Source organism: Manis pentadactyla, chromosome 1 (assembly GCF_030020395.1).
Source record: "Manis pentadactyla isolate mManPen7 chromosome 1, mManPen7.hap1, whole genome shotgun sequence".
Classification (NCBI taxonomy): domain Eukaryota; kingdom Metazoa; phylum Chordata; class Mammalia; order Pholidota; family Manidae; genus Manis; species Manis pentadactyla.
In genome coordinates this window covers 188,756,434-188,781,685 of record NC_080019.1, presented here as the reverse complement: position 1 = coordinate 188,781,685, position 25,252 = coordinate 188,756,434, and the positions used below count along the sequence as shown (strand labels likewise).

Below are 25,252 nucleotides of genomic sequence, written 5' to 3'. Positions count from 1 at the left end.
CCTAAATCATGTTAAAATGCTCTTCTGTGCTTGCCTCCAAGCTAGCAGAAATCCCTAAGAAAATGAATTACCAAAAAGGATAGATGAAAGGTTCAACACAGAATTAAAATTTGAACATTTCTTACTTTTTTCCTGACTCCTTCTTATTTCAAAATTAGTGTTTTGTTTTGTCATATATAAAATTTATTAATGATATTTTAAAACATTTTACTCTGCGATATACTAAAACCACACTGTCTGCTCTGGCCGCCTCTGAACATGTTTCAGATCCAAGATCTTAACAACATACTTCAGTAACATTTTGGGGTATATCAAGGAATAGTAAGTATCTGACACTATAATTGCCAGAGTCTCAGAGTAAGTTACGTGGTAAACTCATAAATGTCAAATGTATTCTCAGTTTGTGGTAGCACAGAAAATAAAGGTAGAAGTATTACATGTCTTAACATAGTGACTAAGAAACTTTTTTATCATGGTACCTATCCATTTCTAAGGTCAAATCTCAGAAATATTTATCACAAAATTATATTAATGTACATAGCTATAGTCTATAATTTATTGCTTTAGGATGCCAAATAAGAGGTGCATGTCTATGTACTGTGTAGTATTTTAAATTAAAAAAAAAAACACTCTGGTGAGTTTTTTAAATTGAATTGATCAATATGGGTATCATAGCATATACTGATTCTAGTATTCCCAATTCAATTAATCTAACCACTTGGTAGAACTTTTAAGTTCTTCATAGCTCAGTTTTGAAAAAGACCTGATGACTTCCCAATTTAAAAATAGTTTCTAAACAAATAAAACCACCAGTGCACCCCTCAAGTTTAACAAATTGGTTCATGTCTGAGATACTTTCACTTAAGAGATTGCTGGCAGCATTTATAACACAAAAGGGTAACACTACTTCCATTATTTGATGATTTTCTCACTAAGAGACCACAAAGAGAGCTGCATACATACCCTCAGGGAATAGTCACTCTCAGGGGCAATTTGGTCCATCCTTTCTTGCTTCCTGTACCCTTTCTTTCCAGTTGTCTCATCTAGATCTTCAGGAATTCTGATGTCATATTTATCCTTATCAAAATCAAACTCAGTTGCATTTTTATAGCTGTAAAAGTAATTTTTTAAAGGAGCTAAGCTAGCTTCAGAGCAAGCAAATACTATTAAGTTAACAAAGCAAAACACACATGGTGGGTGTCACGGAAGGTGGGGACAAAAGCAAGAAAAAATATTAAAGGAGTCCAGGAAGATATAGAAAAACTGTATTATTCACTCATACAAGGTTGGTAGGAATGTCAAATGGTAAACCCAATATGAAAAACATATCTGGCAGTTTCTTTAAAAAAAAAGAGTAAATATTCAACTACCATATAACCCAGAAATTATACTCCTGGGCATTTATCATCCTAGAAAAATAAATGTAATAAAAATTATATTCCCACAAAAACCTGCACCCAGATGTCCTTTATCAGGTGAATGGTTAACACATGGTGGCCCATACATACATACGCTGTAATATTCCGCAGCAAGAAAAAGCAGGCAAACTACTGACACCCAGCAGGTGAGTACCTTCCAAAGTATTTCTACTGTGTAACAAGGAATAAATGTAACGAAACTGTTCCTGCACAATGCATTTCATCTCCCAAATGGTAAACAACTAGCTGAGGTCTACATTTACCTTCTAAGATTCCAAATGATGATCCTTGTCCCTTTCTTACCCATAACAGCATCAAGTTCTGCGAGTAATTTCTGTTCCGTTGAAAACAGAGAATGTCCCAGAATTGCAGCAAGACTTGCTTTTGATTCTGCTAAATTAATCATCTGTCGTATATCCTAAGTTAAAGACTCAGACCAACAACATATTTTTCACCAATTGCAGTATGGAAACCAATTCAACTAATAGAAGAACAATTTCCTCAATTATTTTCTAAGTTACAAAACTGTAGTTTGTTTCAAATAACCACCAAAATGTTTTGAGCAAGTTTACTCTGATTCCAAACCTAATTTAATGGTTTCCAATATTTGAATGTGTTTATAAAACACAGAAGACATTTTCCTCAAAATATCTTGCTTTCCATGGTCACTAGTGAAATATTCAAACCAGACCATAGTAAAACTGAAATGGAGAGGAGAGTTCTGGGAAATCAATATAAAACACAGCCACCTGACTTAAAGGATTCCCATGGCATAGTCCCAATGCAGAAGAGAAAGGGACAAATGCTTAGCCTTAGATGTAGGGTGGTCAGTGGAAAGGAACAAGAGCTAAAATGGGAGGTGTAATTAAAAAACAAGAATCTGGATGAGGGCAAAAGGAGGGAATAGTTCAGAATATTTATTCAGAGTTTCTCTATAGTTTCTATTTTAAAATCAAAAGGATATGGTGTTTGTTGAATGCCACTATTGGGACAAGAACATGTTCTGCTTTTATGACTTCCAAGTAGGTCTGAGACAAGAAGCCCACACTCATGCTTTCTCCATTTTTGGTAAAAACTATTGCATCTTTACCCAAACGCATAGAGCCTGACTTGAAGCCGTTTCCATACAATCCAACTGGGACATGACCATTCATGGTGACTTTGTCACTGAAGCCAAAGCTAAAAAGAAGAGATTTTAAAAATAAATGTGTGACCTCTGCATTTTATTCAAAACCTGTAATAACCAAGTAAAAAGCCTGGTATGAATGCTGGTCTCATCTTTCCTAGCTGTATAACCTTGGGCAAACTGATTTTATATTGATGTGTTTCCCCATCTCTCAAACAACAGAAACCAAATCTACATCATAGGGGTGGGGTGTAAGGGTTACACATACTAAAACAGCGGCTCATTGCTTGGCACATCCTGGCTAAGCTGTTGAGTTATAATTTGCACTCCAGGGGCCTTGAAATTCCCTCTAAGTGAGAATGAGTGTCTTGATCTCAGCAGGACTACTTGCAGTATGACTGACAGGGTCAATTTGACTTTTTGGCAACGTAATGAATATTTTCAGAACAGTAGAAATGCCTCTTCTGCCAAATTCCCCTCTACCCTACAATGTACTATGTATCTTTGTTTCCATTTTAGATTTAGCTTCATCCTGACAACCTATTTCTGTGATCCTAGAACCCAAGGCCTTATGACTATTTTATGCAGCTTCCTCATCTTCTGAATGTCTTTAAAATCACCCCACACCAAAAGTGGTTAAGTTTTATTGGAAATACTGGTTAAAACTAATTTACAATAAAGTGTAAATAACCGATCCATCAGTGTGCTACAACTCTAATGGAATGGTAGAATTTTAGATGTCAGACATGTGGAGGAGGTTTTAAGAATGGCAGGGATTGTCTAAAAATATAACAGTAGTAAAAAATGATGGGCAGATACAGGAGACAACACACTGTAGGTGTAGTGTTTCGTTTACAAAAAACAAAAACTATGGGCAGCAAGTATGACACATGAAACCCTTGAACTGAATAAAAACAATGATTTTAAGAAATATGACATTTTTTAACATACCTGAGCATTTTATGTAGTTTATCTGAAGTCATACCATTCCCATTATCAGTGAATGTCAAGCATGTATGGTCGTTTATCACTGTTTTGTCAATCCATATCTGTTTAGCATTCACATCAGGATCGTATGCATTATCTGTGACACAAGTTTTGAGAAATTCTCATTTTGCATTTTAAAGAGTAGTTAACTCAAAACAATCCTTTGGCAAGCAACAAAATAACACTATTTAATTTATTTATTAAAGTATCATTGAAACATAATCTCTTTATTAGTTTCAAGTACACAACACAGTGGTTCAACAGCTACCCATATTATTAAATCTTCACCCCCACCACCACTATTACAGTTACTATCTATCAACATAGGAAGATGCTAACAGAATCACTGGCTATTCTCTATGCTGTACTACCATCCCCATGACCAACTTATACTATGATTGCTAATTTTTGTACTCCTTTATCCCCCTCACCCCCTCCCCACATCGCCCCAACCCCTCCCCCACAGTAACCAATAGTCACTTCTCAGTGTCTGTAAATCTACTGTTGCTTCATTCATTCTGTTTTGCTTTCTATTTTTACCCAAAGATAAGTGAAATAATATGGTATTTGTCTTTCTCTGCCTGGCTTATTTCACTGAGCTTAATAGCCTCAAGATCCACCCATTTTGTTGCAAATGGCAGGATTTTTTTTACTGCTGAATAATATTCCATTGTGTATAAGTACACTTTGTTTACCCGTTCATCTACTGATGGACACTGAGGTCACTTCCCTATCTTGGCTATTGTAAGTAATGCAGCAATAAACAGAGGAGTGCATATATCTTTATAAATCAGGGATTTTGTTTTCTTTGAGTATATTTCTAGAAGTGGAATTACTGGGTTGAATGGTATTTCTATTTTTAGTTTTTTTGAGAAACTTTCACACTGCTTTCCACAGTGGATGTACCAACTGACATTCCCACCTACAGTGTAGGAGGTAACATTTTTAAGGAAACTTCAAAAATTATAATGTTTAAGAACTCCTAAGATGTGAAAACATGAAGTTAAACTGTACCTTGCTATATTATTCATCAACTGTTAACAGAATTAACTCTTTCCAAAGCCTCCATTTGTTAAATAGCAAAAACTGGTACACACAATCTGATAAAGTATAAGTAAGAATCACTGTACTACAGAGAAATCAAAGACAGGGAGGTCTTCTGCCCTGGCTATCAAGAGGAAACCTGAAAGCTAAGTGTCAACTAGCATTATGAGTTAACAGGGAAGGAACACAATGTGGTTACTGAATAAATAAGAACACAGTATCACTTTGTACTAAGCAATACATGTAGATGTAGCTAACCTTAAGTTGTGGCCCTTTAATCTAATCAAAGTTTCTGGTGGCTCTTAATGTTTCTATGAGCTCCCTACACCCCTCTATTTAACACCCTAGTTTAGCATCCTTGTTTCTCTCAGAATAGCTAAGTATGAAGGAACACATGAAAGAAAAATGAAAACCCTTTCAACAGTACCAGTAACAAAATCAACTTCCTGTCTATCTAAATAAGGTCTATCTGAATAACCCTAAATGACTGAATATACTTTTAGGGCATATTTTGAAGTCTTTCTTACAATATAAATAATGGTTCTCAAACAATCCTTACAAAACAAAGCCTATCACTGAAACCAAATAATCTCTTTTTTTTCAACTACTTTAGGAAAGACAGTGTTTCATTAAAAACTTAAAATTTGATACACCACAAAGAGGACCATGACTTTTAGTTGCTCTAACCCAAAGCTAGAGAATCACTATATGCAAATGAACATACCCTGGTTGGGTAGCTCCTCTGGGTTGCCATAAAAAAAGAATGAGTAAAGAGCTACAATGTCATAATGTATCTTCTTTGGGGCTTAAAAAACCCACCTGAACTCAAGCCTAAGTTAGCTGGGAGACTGGAAAATCTAACTATACCAAAGAAATGAAGGGTACTCAAAATATCCTTCTTTTATTTTTCTTGCATATCCTGAAACAGAACCAACCCTTCCTTGATAATGAATTTGAAGTATATCTAAGATTTCTAAGAATATAATTATTTTATTACGTTTCTCAAACATATGCTTTAATTAAAAAAAAATTTCATGTGCATGAATTTTCCTGAAGAAATAAATCATGACCCATAATGATCTACAAACCTGTCTCTTATGCTCATTAAAGCACTACTGAAATACAATCCTATACTTGATCATTCTATTAGAGGAAACAAGTACTACTGAGGCAGGACAGGGATATGGGACAAGCATCATGAGTAAATTTTTCTGCCTATGATGAAAATGTTTATACATAAACAATACAGTAGGAACAGGAGGATCTCCCTCTTAAGGTTAAGATTCCATTTTAAGAATCAGAGACTCAGAAGGCGAGATTCCTGACATACTCTTCGGTGGGTAATCAGCCAACAACCGACTCTATCTTAGGACAGGCCTAGTGGTCCTCACTGGTATGTTCCCAGCGCTTGAGGGTAACTGCTATCTTGGAGAAGAACAGGGTCAATAAATTCCTTGTGTTAATTTTACCTTACAGAATATCTACAGGACTGACTGTGGATGGTGACATAATGTCTCTCACTGGAGAGACATCATGAAACCACACAGATGTCAAGCCTGCACGCCCGCCCCCCTTTGCCTTAAGACAGAATTCTATGCTTTTGAGCATACTTCCTCTCTGAGGTTGCCTGCACCCTCCTTTCTTCGAGTGTGTCCTTTTTGCCTTAAATAAAGACTTCTCACCACTCAACTTATTGCATTTGGCTCTGTGCTCTTCCAGTGGTGCCTTTGTTACTTTGCTATTTCATTCAATTTTCTAGACGTAAGCACAAGTCTTCTCTCTCTCTGGCCTACTTCAGACAAGTGGGGAAGGGCTACTGAGAGCTCTGATTCGGGCTTTCAAGTTCCTGTCACTTGGGTAACCCAGACAGGACTGCAGTTGTGCAATCACGCTCTTTAGTAGCCTGCCTGAAAATCTCCTTGTTTTGCCTTTGGGAAGTTCTCAGAACATAATCCCACTCCATGCTGTGCTCTGCAGCTCCCCACACCCTGGGCTGGTAGGGGCTTAGTTCCCACACTGTGCAAGTGCACACTGGACACACCAGGTGACTCTGGCTTCAGGAGCTGGCAAGGGATTTGCCCTATGCTGAGCAGGAGTTCAATGAGCTTCCTTTTCCTGCTTGGGCTCTTCCTTGCTCTCTGCAAAAGCAGCTGCCACTCACTGCTACTCTCACTTTAATGAATTCTTCCCTTATACCTAACATTTGTCTGATCTGCTCAATCTCCTTCAGAGTCAAGAAACCCTTGCCTGCCTGGGCTAAGATTTCACCTAGTGCACAGGGAGTTACCTCTCTAGATGCGGCTGCCTGCCAACACTACCACAAATATAACATTAATACTCCTACTAACATCAGAAAAACCCACTGTTACGCATACATTCCAACTATTAAAAACAATTTTCACTTTTTGTGATAGATTTATTTCCTTTATATTCGGTATAAAAGTATTTTCAACATACATGCTTTGTGAACTTAACAAATTAAACTACCTTCACAGTAGTCCAGGAAGGGTTGAGCAGTGAGTAATTTGACATCTTTTTGAACAGTTGTTACGCCAGGTAACCTATATTGTTCAAGACACATTTCTTTTCTTAAAAAGCACATCTGCATATTATTTTTCAATGCAAAGTTTTTTAAAATTTCAATTGCAAGCAACAGACCATATATGAAATATCAGTTTTACATACCTATTAATTCAGCAACTGCACTGAATGGCCATGTGTGACTAGTAGAATTTGTATGTAAAAACTTCGGGCAAAGCTGAAATAAACCAATAATTCATGTAAATTAATTCAGGTCTTTTGAAACAGAAACCAATATAATTTTCTGTCCCTGTGTTAAATTGAGACCAAGCAAAAATGACAGCTGCTTGCTTCAGGATACCTGAACATACCACATAGAAAATAAAGAGTCTTGGGAGGTAAGGCTGTGAAAAATAGTTTACTTATCAAGACTTCCAAACTCTTTCCTCCTGTGTCCACCAATCCAAACCATGGTATTACATACGGCCCAGTCACAACCTGCCTTACAAAACTTACCTCAAAATTACTGAGAGACACAACTAAGACTTTGTCAAGGGGGTGTTTTCTCAGTGCATTCGTTTTAATAAACCTAGCTTTGCCTATTAATCAACAGGTTTTTCTGGAGAAGTCTTAGAAAATCGGTATTTGACACTTTATTATATTATTTAGACCAGTTAGTTATAGTCAAACTTGAGAACTTAAGGTGATGAAGTAGTAGTATTCATCTACCAACACTTCAAACAATGTCAAGTAATCTATTAGGAATGTTAGGCAGAAAGACAGACATGAGCAGCGGGGAAAGGGGAAGATAAGGTTCAAAGAAAAGACTGCATAAATTCTGCCCAGGTAGGGTGTGAAGACAACAAAGGCTTTGCAGGGAGATAACTTCCTTGCCTATGGGGACCAGACCAAACTGGTCCCAGCCAGATCCCAACACCCGCACAACTGAACAGAACTAAGAACCGCCCAAACCACACCAAATCATGGGAAAGGCCATGCTGAGAGGGGTGGCTATACAGGAGGACCTGTAAATCAAATAACACCACCTTGTCAATTAAGGAAGCGCCTTCTAGTCAGAGAACGGACTGGGCCCATTGTGTACCTTGACTCTGGCTCACTCCTTCATTGGAGTGTATTCAAGTAATGCTCTTGCTGTACTTCATTATCGTGTCTCTAGCTTCCAATTCTTTGTTATGGTACGGAAAAGCACAGAGGAGTACAAACTCAGCCCGGTCAGTTAAAATGCCACAAACACTCTTGGTTTCCAAGGATTTTAGGTCTTATTTTATTCATGGTAATACAGTATGGAAGATGAGGCCAATGAACCTCATGCTATAGGGAACTACATTCCTAAGTAATGTAGGCATCAAATTTATAAACACATGTACATGTGGTTTTAAAAGGTTGAGTCTTGAAATTTTCAATATGCAGAGAACTTTCATGCAATGGGGATTTCCCGTGTTCATTCTTAACAGATTCTTTTATATTCAAGGAAAAAAGGAGAGGTGGCACTCTTAAGAGGTCTAGGTGAGGAGCCCTAGAAACATGAGTTGATTCTAAAACAAACCAACTCTGTAGTGCTCATCTGCTGCCACAAGGTGTCAGAAAGAGGTCTACGTCTCCTCTGCCCACACTTGATTTTAGACAATCCCCAAGCATCATTCATCATTAGATGGAAGTACACATATGAGAAATGCTATTTTGTAGACCAGTGGTCTTCAAAACATAACATATGTAATTCAGACTTTCTATGGCATACATAATGTAATATGGCACACATTCATGTATACAGACTATAAGCAACCCAGGTGTTCTAAAGCACATACCACAAGAAGTTTTTAATGAAAACCAACTTCCCAGATCTTCACCTTGCACAAGAAGCCTTCTCTCCAATTAATCTACCTGAGAATATCTTCCTGTCCCAGCCACTCCCCTTGTATAAGTATCATTCCGCCATTTATAAAAGAGCATAATCCTCATCCATTCTAATCTTACTGTTTGGGGGTGTCTGGGTTGGGGGAGACATGGCTTTGGGGTATAAAAATCTCTGACTACCAAAGGATAAAATGATTAATCAAGCACCATAAACCCTTGGAATTTCTGTCTTTGCTCTATTTTACGCACTTCAGTTAGGCATGGAGTCTGGAATATCATTCCATATCATCGAGTTAGAAATAACTCCAACATCATGGAGTTAGAAATAGGGTATTCTGGCCCATGTTACAATACTCTTATTTTAGATGTACAGCAGAGTGTGATGGTGGGAATGTCAATTCTCATTTAATGTCTTCACCCTATAGGCCACACTGACACGGTACACACTGTTCTTGAGGAAGAGTCCCAGGAGAGCAAAGCAAAAAAGGCATCAGCAAGAAATAATGAAGGCACAACAGTGACTTTTTGGGTAAACATAAGCAATTATTTTAAACTCTTCTTAATTCTCATCTGTAGACCATATAATTTGCTAGTAAAACACACCTGCATAGCCAAAGCAGAAATAACACACGCACCAGAAGCAGAAAGACCAGAGTATAGTGTGTAATCCTGGGCAAGAAGCTTAATGTCTGTGCCTCAAGTTTTGTCATCTGTAAAAATGAGGGTGGTAATAGTATCAGCTTACCGGGTTGTTAAAGAGAAATGGCTTAATATTTGTAAATACTTGGAAGAACACTTGGAAAGTAATAAGCATTACTAGTGTGTGTTAAAAGAAAAAAAAGTATTCCTTTAAAGCACAACTGAGCTCATATAAAAATAAAAAGAAGGAAAATCCTCAAGGGCCTCATGTAAAGAGGGAATTAAAAATGAAAATAAAATCTGAAAATGCGGATGTACTCACTGGTGTGGATAAAATGAAAGTTTGTGTCCAGGATTCTCACCTGGCCCTGGTTGGCTAACACACTACATATGTGTGGGCAATATGTTGTTACTGACTCCATATAGAGAGCCCTGCCCAGTGCAGGCTGCACTGGGCAGGTGGCACGGCTGCAAGGCTGCAAGAGAGCAGAGGCTGGAGTGGTGGCAGTGCTGATGACAGAGGCCCAGAGGATGGCTGTGAGGGCAGAGACGCCCAGAGGCAGAGACCAGCTTGCTGCATGCAGACTCACTCTGAGTGGACGGGATTTTAGTAACTGACCTGCCACCATGGAAATAAAGTTGCATATAACCCTTTCACCCCAAGAACGTCCTACTGTCATTTCTTTAGTCACACTGAATCCACAGTGAACCTGTCCAGGGCTAAAACCCATTGGCAAGACAACTGGGGATTAGAGTGGGGTACTTAACTGGAATACAAAAATTTCGGTCTTTTTAATGGTTATTCAGAGATAGGAGATTTGGCACTCAAGAAACTCAGAACTGCTCCCCACCCCCTCAATACAAAAAGGAGGAGGGCAGGGTTCTGCCTAATAGGAAGCTTGTCTGTTTTGGTTTGGACTTAAGGTCAAAAAAAAAGAAGTGTAACATGAAGCTGTTAGAGGAGGCATGCATTCAGTGGGGTTAAGTGTTTCAATTTATTTAACCTGCAGAACCACTGTGGAGACACAGCCTCAACCAGACAACATGGGATTCCCCATGTCATTATTTGGGGGAATATATGAGTGTATCATGGGGATAAAATGAGACTTCCTGTGGCCAGGATTCCTGGCCCTGGTTGACTAGCTCACTGAACACCTGTTAGCAATACATGCTGCTGACTCTATATAAAGAGCTCCGCCCAGTGCTCTGGGCGCAACACGATGGCAGGGCTGCAAGGCTGCAGGAGAGCAGAGCAGAGGCTGGAGTGGTGGCAGCGCTGAGGACAGAGGCCCAGAGGACAGCTGTGTGGGACTACTGTGCAGAGAGGCCCAGAGGACAGCTGTGTGGACAGAGGGGCCCAGAAGCAGAGACTGGCTTGCTGCATGCAGACTCGCTCTGAGTGAACAGGATTCTAGTGACTGACCTGCCACCTGGAAATAAAGTTGGGTATAACCCTTTCACCCCAAGAACATTTTGCTGTCATTTCTTTGGTTATATTGAATCCATAGTGAACTTGCCCGGCGATGAAACCCATTAGCAAGACAATCATCTAAAATAATATTTAAGGAAACAATCCACCAGGAGAAAATGTCAGCAGACAAGATATGGTAGTATTAAACTCTCTCCTCCACCAGATCATTAGGTAAATAGCACCCCCTAAAATAAATATCACTTGAAGAAGACATTTAAAAAATAATTTTCAAAAAACACAAAAATGCGATGCTATCAAGATCACAGATTTTTTAAAAAATCAATAGAACTTCAGAATCAACAAATAGTCACTAATTTAAAAACTAATATAAGACTTTTTAAACATGGAGACCTAAACACATGGAGAGTGTTTACCTGTGCCCTTCCTGAAACTGCTATATAATGGGGGGAGAATGGGGAAAGCACAAACCCAGAAGAACAAAAAAGAATCAGAGAAGTGATGGACAACAGTAGTCAATAACAGCCAGTAATCTGGAAATTAGAAAGCACAGACTAGTGAAAACCAATTCTACAGCCTGAAAAAGCTGAATGAGAAGCCCATAGGAGACGGCAAACCCAGTGAAGACATAGGCCAGGAACCTTGGCAGAACCCCAGAAAAGACTTAGTAATTAGATTTTCGTGCCATTTAAATCAAAAGTATTAAGGACTATGAAAATAAGGTAGGTGCTTGAAAGTCTTTAAAAGAAACATTTAAGATAACCCCAGATCCTTCCTCCACCCTGAGCAGCCCAGTATAGAACTGGAGGTCTGTTCTCTGGAGAAATCGATGAAAACAGGCTCACCGACAGTGGGTTGAAAGCAAGTAGGCAAAGAGTCCAGAAATAAACCCTTTCCGATACAATCAGAAGACTTTCCACAAAGGTGTAATGACCATCCAATGGGGAAAAGACAGTATTTTCAACAAACAGTGCTGGGAAAACTGCATCTCCACATGCAAAAGAATGAAACTGTACCCTTACCTTATACCCTTTACAAAAATTAGATCAAAGACCTATATATAAGAGCTTAAACTACAGCACTCTAAGATGAAAACATGGGGCAAATTTCATGACACTGGATTTGGCAATGATTTCTTGGATATGACAGCAAAAAGCACAGGAAACACAAGAAAAAATAAACAAATTGGACTAAATGAGAATATAAAACTTCCATACATCAGAGGACACAGAGTGAAAAGGCATAGGAGGAAAAAAAAAAAACCTACAGAATGGGGAGAAAACACCTGCAAATCAAGTATCAAATCAGTGTTTAAAATCCAGAATATACCTTCAACGAGTTCTACACAAGGGTATAAAGGGCATATAAAAGTGTAGGCAAAGGGTCTGTTTGTGTTTATACAGAGGATCAAAGCCTAATTGGGCTACCCCGAAAATGAACTAAGATACGATATGAAAAAGAACGTCCAACATCTGCACTCTCTGGAAGACTCATGCCAGAAGATGATCATCAAAAAACCCCAACAAAGATCCACGCACTGCTACAGCTGTAGATGCACTCATCCCACCAGTTCCTGGACTTGCCATGGGAATGAGGAAGGAGATATCTAAGCTGACCTGTGCATACAGTAAAACAACAAATTTGACTGGATCTATACTGTTGGAACTCAACCAAGAATTTGGAGAAGTGCAAATTGTAGCGCTCCAAAGTCTTACAACTACAAACTATTTATTGTTAAAAGGACATATGGCATGTGAACAGTCCCCAGGAATGGGTTGTTTTAATTTGTCTGATTTCTCTCAGACTGTTCAAGTTCATTTGGACAATATCCACCATATCATAGATAAGTTTTCACAAATGCCTAAGGTGCCTAACTGGTTTTCTTGGTTTCACTGGAGATGGCTGGTAATTACAGATATGCTTTGGTTATGTAACTATACTCCTATTATGTTAATGTGTGTGTGCAATTTAAGTAGTAGCTTAAAACCTATACATGCTGAAGTTACTCTACAAGAAGATATATCAAAGAAATAATCAATCTTCCCATGTTTTCTTCCGTCTGCTACTTCTATAGCTTTTCTTCTTCCTTCCTAATTACAACCCTTAAATAGAATTCGTGCCTCATATCAAATTTACCGAGTATCATAATTCTTCCAAGTGGTAAAGATACCTCAAGACAAATGCTGGGCATAGAAGCCACAGGGCATAAATATGCAAAGAAGTAAAAAGCTAACTTTTTCAAACAATAAGGCTTCTCTCTCACTTACCAACTTCACATTTCCCTGTATGGCCCCGGAAGATGACTGGTTAGCCAGAGACGGGTAAGATTCCTCAAGGGAGGAACAACCTAAGACAGGCACAGTCGCAGGAGTCCATCAGGTGAGAAATTGGGGATCAACAGAGGTGAGGCTTAGAACCTCACCCCCCCGCTCTGAGAGAAATCTTCTGCATACGTGGATGTTTTATTGCCCTGGTCTAGCTTGGATTAACACATAGTCTACAGGCACACACCTGATCATCTACATGTGCTCTCTTACAACACTAAACTATGTTTTCTACCTTTATCTTGTATCTACCTACCACTTCAGCATTTTATTAAAAATAATAATAATAAAGAGAGAAATGTGGTATCCACATATAAATCAAGTATAAAAACCAAATGAGTATTCATATTTGAACTGACTGTTTATAGTTCATAATGCATGAGCAAAACCGAAAGTTTCTGTGATGACTGCCCTTGTACTGTTCACTATGTAACTTATTCATTATGTAAGAATTTGTTCTACATGTAAAAACTTGTTTGTTATGCCTCAGAAGATTGGAGACTGACAAAAATTAGGCTTGGGGTGGAATAATGATTGTGCATTGAGAATTGACTCCCCTATACAGAATTTTATTGTCGTTAACAACCATTTGATCAATAAATATGAGAGATGCCCTCACAAAAAAAAAAAAAAAAAAAAAAAAAAGGACAGACTTCCAATGGTAAAATAAATTAGTAACCGGGATGTAATGTAGAGCATAAGGAATATAGTCAAGATATTGTAACAGCCTGGTAGGGTGATAGCTGGAACCTAGAATTATGTATATAAATGTTCTACCACTGTGTTGTACACTTGAAACTCATGTAATGTAATACTGTGTGTCAACTACCCTTCAATAAAAAATAATTATTAAAAAAAAAAAAAAAAATCCAGAATATATAAAGAACTCCTACACAAATCAACAAGACCAGCAAACCAATTAAAGAATGGGCAAAGGACTTATATATTTCTCCAAAGATGGAATACAAATGGCCAATAAACTCATGAAAAGATGCTCAACATCACTAATCATTAGGAAAATGCAAATCAAAACCACAATGAGATACCACCTCACATGTATCAGGATAGCTATTTTATAATACAAATACAAATATAATGAAACAAAAGCAGAACAAAACCAGAAAATAACAAGTGTTGGGGAGGATGTGCAGAAACTGGTACTCAAGTGCACTATCTGAGAGAACGTAAAATAGTGCAACCACTATGGAAAACAATATAAGGGTTCTTCAAAAAATTATATATAGAATTACCATATGATCCAGCAATATCACTTTCTGGGTAGATTCTGTAAAGAACTGAAAGCAGTCTTGAAGAGATTACTGTACACCTACATTCACAATAACCAAACGGTGGAAGCAACCTAAATGTCCATCAATGAATAAATGGATAAGTAAAATGAGGTATATTCATACAAGGGATTATTCAGTATTAAAAAGGAAGGAAATATTGACACATGCCACAGTATGGATGAACCCCTGAGCACATTATGCTAAGTGAAATAAGACAGTCACAAAAAAATATATTACTCCACTTATATGAGGTACTTGTAATTCATAAAGTAGATGATGGTTGCTAGGGAATGGGGGAAGGGAAAATGGAGTTATTTTTAATGGATATAGTTTTAGTTTTTCAAGATGAAGCATTCTGGAGATTGGCTGCACAATGCAAATGTACTAAACATTACTGAACTACATATACTTAAAAATGGTTAAGATGGTGTATTTTATGTTACATGTATTTTAGCACACAACAAACAGTAAGTCAGCAAACTGAACAATGTGATATACTTATCTCCTTTTCCCTGCTGAGCTTCCAAAAGAGCTAGCAGCTGGGATCATATGTGCCATGGCAGGAGAGTAGATGTAGAATTTGTCTCTGGAAAACTGAAATGACTTCTAGAAGTTCTGTTCCTTTACAACTGCGCCAAGCCTTTCCGGACAGCATCTTATTCTTGTTGTTTGAAGTTTTAAAAATTAATTTTAAGAAAATTTAAACTTGATACTGACACAGGGTGCTCCCCACAAAATAGACGCCTCCTTCCTATCTGATCACCCAACATTGAAGCCCATCAAGGGGTGAGTTGTACTCTCCAGTCAGCTTTTAGTGCAGTATTTCACTTGGGAAGCAGAAGGCTAATCATCTCCAGACATTTGAGAATGTGTAAAATTAGGAATGGAAAGAGTGCCCGGCTAGCTCAGTCGGTAGAGCATGAGACTCTTAAAATTAGGAATGGAATCAAAAGCACACATAGAAAAGGAACAAACAGAGGCAATGCAGTGAGCAAAAAAAAAAAGCCCTCAAAAATACTACGATTAATATGCCCAACAATAAAAACAAATATTTTGTCCAGGGAGATTCTATAAAGAGAGTAAGAGAGATATACGGTAAGAGAGGCAGGGGATCAAGTGAAGGAAACCTCTGTTAAAGGAAAGAAAAAAAAATGAGAAGGAAAACAGGAGTCAAAGAGAACCAAAAAAAAAAAAAAAAAAGGAGGGAAGAAATTGGCCAAATGAGAAAGTTTTCCAGATTATTACGGACTTGAGATTCCAGCCTAATAAGCACCCAATACAGCTGCATAGTACTCTATCAAAAAAAAAAAAGCATGGATGGAAAATCAAGAGAAGTCATTTCTAATCTAGAATTACAAACCCAATCAAATTATATGTAAGGAGCAAGTAATGGTAGCACAAACATATCTCCAAGAAATGACATGACCAATTTTTCTTTCCACGTACTCTGTTCTCAGGAAACTACGTGTTTTTGGAAGGATGGATGATGCGCTCTACCCCAAGAAACAAAAATTGAAAATATTTACTGAGTGCTTACTGCATGCACAGGCCCTTTATATGTATTTGCTCCTGCAATTTTTAAAACAAACCTCTGAGGTGGGTAAGATTATTATTCCCACCCTTTAGATGGGAAACTCTGGCACAGAGAGGTTAAGTAACTTGCCCAAGGTCACACATCCAGTTTCCAGTCAGGATACGAACCGAAGCAGGTGGGCTCCTGAGCCCATGCTCAGTCACTAACTTACTTTTCTTGCTAAGGGAATAAACCCCAGAAGAGGAATATGTGGGATGTAAACACAACAAAAAGGGGAAGGAAATTTCCAGAAAAATGATAAAGGGAAGTCCCCAGAACACAACTGAGCCAACAAAACTGGCAGAATATTGGGTGTGCTTGACAAATGGAAAAGATTTTCCAGTCCTCTTAAAGTTTGGAGGAAACAGTGATCAATACAGAGAAAAATTAAGCAAGCAAACAAAATACAAATAAATTATTAAGAAGTCATACAGCAAAGAAAATGCAATCAACAGTTCTGGTGAGACATTTGTGAATAATGGTAAAAGTAATAACAAATTACACAGTAATTCAACCAAAAACAGTGATACAAGCACTGGAAGATTGGGAGGAGGCAAAAAGAGCATGTGTGCCAGCTAAATCCTCAGCAGGGTCTCTGGAAAACAATAAAATGGCATCAGCATTTGATTAAAGATATACCGAGGCAAAAAGCAAAAACTTAAAAATTAAGTTTTTGTCACTCTGCATTCCATTCTGGGATCGCCCTACTCCTTAAAAGATTTTTTTTAATTTGCTGATTATGTTTCACCCGTTGTGCCTTAAATGCATAAATTAATCTATCACTAGACCCTTTCCTAACGCAAGCATTAGTAAACCAACGAGTATGGCTATATTTCAATGAAACTTTAATTTACGGAAACTGAAATGTGTATTTCACTTAATTTTCATGTTATGAAATATTATTCTTTGTTTTTTTTCCATCCTTTTAAAAATCATTCTTAGATTGTGGGCTATACAAAAACAGGTGGCAGACTGGATTTGGCCCATTAACTGTAGTCTGCCAATTCCTGTTCTAAAGCAGAGACCAGTAGATATAGTCCAGAAGCTGCAGGTGGGAGATTTCTGTCAAAGAGGTTCCAAACAGCCCAAAAGAAAGATTTAGCACATAGACAGCTGCTTCACCCACAGAGCCAGCTAACAACAATAAAGCCAGAGACAGCAACAAAGGAGGGGCTGGGGAAGGGAGAAGAGAATCCAAGTGCAGGAATAGGAAGAAATCAGTTCACTTTTTTGCCTAAAATTTAGTCCAGTCTGGGAGGGGATGGGGCAACGCATTAAATTAAAGAAGATTTTAAACGAGGTCAGACTTTACAACACCTAAGACTAATTGGAAAGTGCCAGATTCACCCAGATGTAAGAACAATTAGCAACTAATGTTTAAAGCTATCGGTAAGAAAGAAGTTGCTCTCTATATTCAAACTAAATACTATCTCATTCAATAAACCAGTTACATAACCTAAGGGCCTGTATACAGAATACATAAAAAACTCTTTTATACATCAATAAACATTCCCCCCAAGAAAATAAGAGATACTCCAATCTTTGAATAGGTATTTTTTTTAAACACAAAAACAAACCCAAAAAGTTGAAACATGAAATTTCAACTTCTCAGTCAAGAAAATGCAAAGTAAACCCAGATACCAATTCAAGCTCATCAGACAGAACAATTGTTAAGTTTGACCGGCATCATGTTAAATGAATGAAACAAGTCACAGAGCCAAGCCACCGTTTTTAAGGTAATGAATGGCATTAATAAATGTTAAATTCTGTGGCAAGAATTTACCACCTCAAAAGAGGAAGGTACCTTTTTGCATGACTCCACTTTTTCATAATCGGGCAGGGAAGCCACGCCCACACTTTAGGAGGTGAAATTTTAATTCATAAGTGTGTGACCGTTCCCTACAATGAGACTCATAGATAACAGAAATACTTTAGGATTTCCAAGAACCCGAAATGTCCCGAAACGGACGCAACTAAGGGGGCCAGAGGGGAAACAGGAGAGCTCGGTGACCCAGGGATTGGGGCCCGAGGACTTCACTGGAGGGAAGCGGCAGTAATTTAAACAGATCAGGAAGACTCGTCGCGGCTCGCTTCACCCTTCTGAGGTCAAGGCCGCCCGGAATCTGGCCGCAGACAACCGCTCCCTCCCCGCGGGGCGCCCCCGGGCCCGGCGGCCGGGAGGGGTCAGGGGCCCCGCTGTCGGAGGGGCAGGAGAGCCCGCAGCCGAGGCCTCGCCCTCGGACGACAGCTGCGAGGCAGCCAGAAGGAGACCGGGAGGAGGGGCTGCGGCCCCAACCCGCCCCGAAGCCGCGGGGCCAAAACAGAAACCCAAAGCGGAGGAAACGGAACGTACCCTGGCCCTGGCCGCCCGGCCCGGCCCTGCCGGCCGCACAGCCGCTCCGCCGACGGCAGCCAGAAGGCCGCCGCTTCCCTAGCCCCTCCACGGCCCCAGCCGCAGCGCCGGGCCCACGAGTCGCCACCGCCCACTGCCGGCCCCCCTTCGCTTGCCCGCCTGTCCGCCCTCCTGGGACACGGCCCGCTCCACCCCTCGCGGCTGCTCACCGCGCTGAGGCGGATCCCGCTGGGTGGTTGCGCAGCCATTTTGAGCAGGCTACAAAGCCAGGACCGGCCTCAGCCTCAAACCGACTGGGAGGCAACGGGGACGAACGTGGGGCCCAGTGAGTCCCCGCCCACTTCCGGGGAGGGGCGCGAGGCCTTCCCGCCCACTCACTTCCGCCTTCAGGCAAAGTCAGAATCGAAATGTGGGGAAAGTGCAGGACCCTTGTGGTTGAGGCTGGGAGAGCGATAGCCCTGGGCTCCGAGTGTGGGGCTCTGCGAGGTGAGGGCGCATGCGTGCGGCGCAGCGGCGCGTGCGATCCCTGCATTAACTGGACCTGGAGGCTTGAGAGTTCCGAGGTTGAAGCCTGGAGGGACGTGCGGTGGTGGCCAGGGAAAAGTGCACTCGAGGCCCGTGACCTGGCTGGACGTGAATTGCAGTGAGAAAAGCCAGTCCATACCCACCAGTGTCAAAGTGATTTGAAATCTTGTTAACCAAAGAAAGGATTTCTACTTTTTGACTTTACCCTGAGAATTATCATCATTCTGATGCAGAGTCCTTGTTCACGTTGGTTAAGTCTTTTTGCTCGTGCATGCTTATTCGGTGTCAGCTTTGAGTGGGGCATTGGGCTGGGTAGCGTACAGAAATGGGTAAGTCAAGGACTGTCAGATACAGCAGGTTGAGAAAGAATTGAAAATATTCATCGCGGGTTTTTTTTCTCTTCTTTTTATCTCTTTTGTCCTGGTTTTGGGGAAGTGGGGGCACATGTCAGGCCTCTAACGCTTGTTTTTGTATTTTAAACAAAAATAAAGAGTTCATTCATTTCTTCCCCTCCCCCCACACCCATTGTGGTTTTATATTGTAAAATTATTTTCTTTGTGAAAATTCAAATAATACATAAATGTAAAACAAGATTTACCCCTAATCCCTTCACCAGAACATATAAATAATTTGGTGTACATTCCTCCTGTTAACAAATCTCTTCATAAAAAAGGATATTAAGTCAAGGAGAACTTTATTGCTAAAAAACAATCAGCAAACCAGGAAGGCATAGCTATGAACCAAAAGTACACTGAGAAACAGGAGTTTGTTTTTATAAAAAGTTTCCACGTGGCTTCCCATTCTGGTCCCTTTATGCAAATAAGGGAGTGAGCCCTGTTTAGTTCTGATTGGTTGGTGTAAGTTGAAGCTGATTGGTTGACTTCCCAGCCATTGTTTGTTTTAGGCTGGTTCTTCAGTAAGCAGATGTGGGGTTTGTGGATCTTTTGAGGGTACAGAGTGTGTGGCCTCCTGTTAATACAAGGCTGATGGGCTCGTTTTTGTTGTGGGCCTCAGTTAGCCTGACGGAACACATCTTGTTTTCTGGAACAATTGTATTATTATGGGGGAGGTGGAACTCACTTGGTTTTATCTAATCTTCACACTCTATAGACATTTATATACTAAGTATTATTTACAACACAGCCTCACGATGGTATGACTTACAGGTTTTCAACTTTATGATGGTGTGAAAGTGAAACGCATTCAGCAGAAACCATGCAGCGAATTTTGAATTTGGGTCTGTAAGTCCGGGGAGAGGAAATCTGTTTCAAATCCGTTTATTGCTTACAAACTGCAGTCCGGGCGGTTTCTCTCTCCTGCTCCAGCAGTAGCAAAACCTGCCCTCCCCTCACCTCTCATGTACAGATAAGCCCTCCCTTGCCCAGGTAATTACTCATTGATATGGAGATGAACTTCTCTCCACTCCTGAGGATATGCAAATGCACTAAAGCCACACTTCTTTCCACCCCTGAACGCCTGTTGATATGCAGATGTACTAAAGCCAGGTGAGATATTCTGGAAATACTACAATTTTACCCACAGGGTCCTTTCCCAGGCTAGCGATATGCGCGTGATCTTCTCTTGTGATGGAGCCACAGCATCCAGTTAGCCACATGATCACAAGAGAAACAAGTGATACACTTACAACCATTTTGTACCCCTATAACCATTCTGTCTTTCACTTTCAGTACATTATTCAATAAATTACATGAGATATTCAACAGTTTATTATATAAAGTGGGCTTTGTGTCATGATTTTGCCCAATTGTAGGCTAATGAGCACTTTAATAAGGTAGGTTAGGCTAAACTATGATGTTTGGTAGTTTAGATGAATTAAATGCATTTTTGATTTAGGATGGGTTTATTGTGAGGTGACCCCATCATAAGTCAAGGAAGATATGGGACTAAACCTTACATATTTTTTCTGCAACTTGTGTTTTTGTTGATGGAAGTACTTCAATCTGAGGTTTGTAAGTGCTCAAACATTTTTGAATTAATGAATTGCTAAAACAAAATTAAACAGAGTAAATTTGAAGATCTAATTGTCTTTATTAAGCAACTTGTGAATCGGGCAGCATCCCATCTAGCATTCTCCAGGTTGAAACCAGTCGGTTTGGCAGGTGTGTTACCTAGTAAGTAAAGGGGAGCTCCAGGAGTTGCACAAAATAGGTTTTTATAGGAAGTTGGGTGGGGCAAGGAAATTATTAGCAAAAGAGAAGAAAGGTTTGTCTCAGGGAGGTCACTTTCCCTTAGGGGGAAAGCAGAGGGTCTAATCATGCAGATGGCCTCTTTTCTTTGGGGGAGGCGGGATGGAGAGGGCCCAGGTGACAGATTACCTCATGGGTGCTGACCAGAAAATCCCCAACTAACTGGTTAAGACTACATGTCTGGAGGAGGTTGGAACTGCAGTTAAGTCAGGTATTTGCCCTAGCTTGGTGACTTGGCCTAGCATCAGTGAATCCATTTTGGGCCTGTACTTTTCTTTTTGACAGACTGAATAAATGAATGAGGAAACACTGAAAACAAACAAACAAAACAAAACCCTGTGTTCTGTTGTCACCATTATGATCCACCAGTGGGTAAATAACATTGGGTGAATCACCTAAGTAAGAGTGCTAGTAATACTGTTGTCCAGCCATCCTGTCCGGGGAGAGCTCCCTGTGCACTAGGTGAGACCTCAATTGGGAGAGGGTTCTTGACTCTGACTGAGAAAGAATTCATGAACGGGTCGGGCAGGTACAAATGAAGAGTAGTTTAGTAAAGCAAAGTACACACTCGAGGGATTACAGGCATTCTTGAGAGGTGAGCAGCATGGTGGGGTTTGGGTTGGGGGTCTAAGAGCTAGAGTTTAAGTGGGGGTTGGGGTTGTGGAACATTCATTAGGACAGGTGGTATTTTCTCAGAATCAGGAGGGGATTTCTGGGAAATTGGGTGCTGACCTCTTTTCGTCCATAGATTGGTCTGCCATAGAACTGTCGTGGGGCCAAGGGTGTGACTTTAAGTATGATAATGAGAACATAACTACTTTGAGGTGAAGTCAAGGTCAACTTCTCCTCCATGTTGGAACTGAGACAGGGACCGTGGGTGTAGTCAGAGTAGGGTGAGGGCCTCCAGAAAAAGCAAGGCAGGATATTTACAGTCAAAGCAATGTAACAATGTAAAGAAGTCCCTATCGAAACTCTGTGTTTAGCATTATGCAAAGTCAAGGTCACGCTGATTCTCTAAGGTAAAGATACGAGACTAGGAATATAGACATCTTCAGTGAGATCAGTTAAAGGTCAAAAGGCCAGGAGCAACTTGGCCTGGAATGTTTTGAGTGTTCCACAAGGGTATCTCAGCACAACCCGTGACTTCACCGTAAACAGCCCTGGCAAACAGACAACAACCCAGCCCACCTTGAGGGCAAGGCAGGTGGTATAAGTCCACACCCCTAAGCCTTATTCATTTATTTTGGTATCATTAATCTACAATTACATAAGGAACATTATGTTTACTAGACTCCCCCCATCACCAAGTCCCCCCCAACATACCTCATTACAGTCACTGTCCATCAGCGTAGTAAGATGTCATAGAATCACTACTTGTCTTCTCTGTGTTGTACAGCACTCCCCATGCCCCCTCCCCTATTGTACATGCCCCCTTTCTTTGCCCCCACTCTTATCCCTCCCTTCCCACCCATCCACCCCAGTCCCTTTCCCTTTGGTAACTGTTAGTCCATTCTTGGGTTCTGTGAGTCTGCTGCTGTTTTGCTCCTTCAGTTTTTTTCTTTGTTCTTATACTCCACAGATGAGTGAAATCATTTGGTACTTGTCTTTCTCCACCTGGCTTATTTCACTGAGCATGATACCCTCTAGCTCCATCCATGTTGCTGCAAATGGTAGGATTTGTTTTCTTTTTATGGCTGAATAATATTCCATTGTGTATATATACCACATCTTCTTTATCCATTCATCTACCGAAGGACACTTAGGTTGCTTCCATTTCTTGGCTATTGTAAATAGTGCTGCAATAAACATTGGGGTGCATCTGCCTTTTTCAAACTGGGCTGCTGCATTCTTAGGGTAAATTCCTAGGAGTAGAATTCCTGGGTCAAATGATATTTCTATTTTAAGTTTTTTGAGGAACCTCCGTACTGCTCTCCACAATGGTTGCACTAATTTACATTCCCACCAGCAGTGTAGGAGGGTTCCCCTTTATCCACATCCTCGCCAACATTTGTTGTTGTTTGTATTTTGGCTGCTGGCAATCCTTACTGGTGTGAGGTGATATCTCATTGTGGTTTTAATTTGCATTTCTCTGATGACTAGCTATGTGGAGCATCTTTTCATGTGTCTGTTGGCCATCTGAATTTCTTCTTTGGAGAACTGTCTGTTCAGCTCTTCTGACCATTTTTTAATTGGATTATTTGCTTTTTGTTTGTTGAGGTGCATGAGCTCTTTATATTTTTTGGATGTCAACCCTTTATTGGATCTGTCATTTATGAATATATTCTCCCATACTGTAGGATGCCTTTTTGTTCTACTGATGGTGTCCTTTGCTGTACAGAAGCTTTTCAGCTTGATATAGTCCCACTTGTTCATTTTTGCTTTTGTTTCCCTTGCCCAGGGAGATATGTTCATGAAGAAGTTGCTCATGTTTATGTCCAAGAGATTTTTGCCTATGTTTTTTCTAAGAGTTTTATGGTTTCATGCTTTACATTCAGGTCTTTGATCCATTTCAAATTTACTTTTGTGTATGGGGTTAGACAATGATCCAGTTTCATTCTCTTGCACGTAGCTGTCCATTTTTGCCAACACCGCTGTTGAAGAGGCTGTCATTTCCCCATTGTATGTCCATGGCTCCTTTATCATATATTAATTGACCATATATGTTTGGGTTAATATCTGGACTCTCTATTCTGTTCCTCTGGTCTGTGGGTCTGTTCTTGTGCCAGTACCAAATTGTCTTAATTACTGTGCCCTAAGCCTTATTTTCACATCCCCCAAAATCCTCAATTGCCTACAAATCTCCTAGACAATGCACCACCCTGGGTTCTCTTGTCCCCTCCTGGTGTGAGCCAGGAACTCTGTCCTCTCACTGTATCTCTTAATAAAAACCTCTCCCTGGCTCTCCTACCTTGGGTGTTTGCAAAATTCATTCTTTGACTCAACAAACAAGAACCCTGGCATCAGAACCACTCAGTTTTGGCAGGTCTGGTATTTATGCTATCTCTCCCCACATCCCATGGGAACAGTTTATAAAGAATGTTTAGAATATAAACAAGCATATAACTGAATATAAACACCAGCCAAAGTCCCCAACCCTCTTCCTGCTCATGTCTGGCTACCTACCTACCATAACAATACCATTTGTGATGCTCTGGACTGGGTGGTTCCTCGGTTTCCTCCAGCTTTAAGATCGTATTGTTATGTGCGAGGCTCTTTCATCAACTGTTTATTGAGAGCCTTCTTTGTGTCTGTCAAGGTGAGGGCTCTTGGGATGCAGTGGTGAGCAAAATAGAGATAGTTTTCACTGGTGTGGGATTTAGGATTTCAAGGCTGTGTCTATTTAAATAAATTGTGGCCCATTAGCGAGTCATGAAATCAGGTTGGTGAGTCTCAATTAGCACTTTGTAAAAAATAGAAGAGAATCTGAATTTAATAGCATAGTGCAGTGTCTGGGCCTGAATTCACCTTCTTCACTTATTAGCTGCATTATGTTCCACAAGTTACTTTGACTTTGAGATGAGATTACCCTGGATTATGTGAGTGGGCCCTTGATCAATCACCAGTGCTTTGTAAAACAGTGGCAGAGAGAGATGTGGTCACAGGCTATGTCCACTGAAGAAGAGGGTGGCTTGAATATGCTAAGCTGCTGCTTTTTAAAGTGGAGAAGGGGCCATGAGCTACATACAAGGAATGTAGCCCTGGAAGCTGGAAAGAGGCAAGGAAATGTTGGGAAGAAATTCAGCTTCGAGATGCAGGGAAGTCAGAGTGGAAGGAATTAATTAAAGCAAGAGTAACAGGGAATGGCAGCTACCTTGCAGGCAGCAGAGAGCAAGGAAGAATAGAGGCAGGAAAGGGAAGCTCAGCACAGGGCAAATCCCTTGTCAACTGAAGCCTGAATCACCTGGCATCCAGTGTCCACTTGAATTTGCACAGTGTGGAAACT

General features: G+C 40.2%; 1 protein-coding gene across 2 annotated transcripts in view; it reads right to left on the bottom strand.

The window, feature by feature from the left end:
• Positions 1-19,096, bottom strand: part of MORC3 (MORC family CW-type zinc finger 3) — a 41,643-nt gene extending 22,547 nt beyond the window's left edge. Inside the window, exons 1-6 of one of the 2 annotated variants that reach the window (XM_057504408.1) lie at positions 18,787-19,096; positions 7,261-7,333; positions 3,496-3,628; positions 2,384-2,597; positions 1,682-1,830; positions 964-1,111 (exon numbers count right to left, since the gene is read on the bottom strand). In XM_057504408.1, the coding sequence (XP_057360391.1) occupies positions 964-1,111; positions 1,682-1,830; positions 2,384-2,597; positions 3,496-3,628; positions 7,261-7,333; positions 18,787-18,825 (756 nt within the window). In that variant the 5' untranslated portion in view covers positions 18,826-19,096. The remainder of the gene's footprint in view (positions 1-963; positions 1,112-1,681; positions 1,831-2,383; positions 2,598-3,495; positions 3,629-7,260; positions 7,334-18,786) is intronic. The other variant, XM_057504406.1, reaches the window with a different exon arrangement.
• Between the last annotated feature and the right edge of the window lie 6,156 nt (positions 19,097-25,252).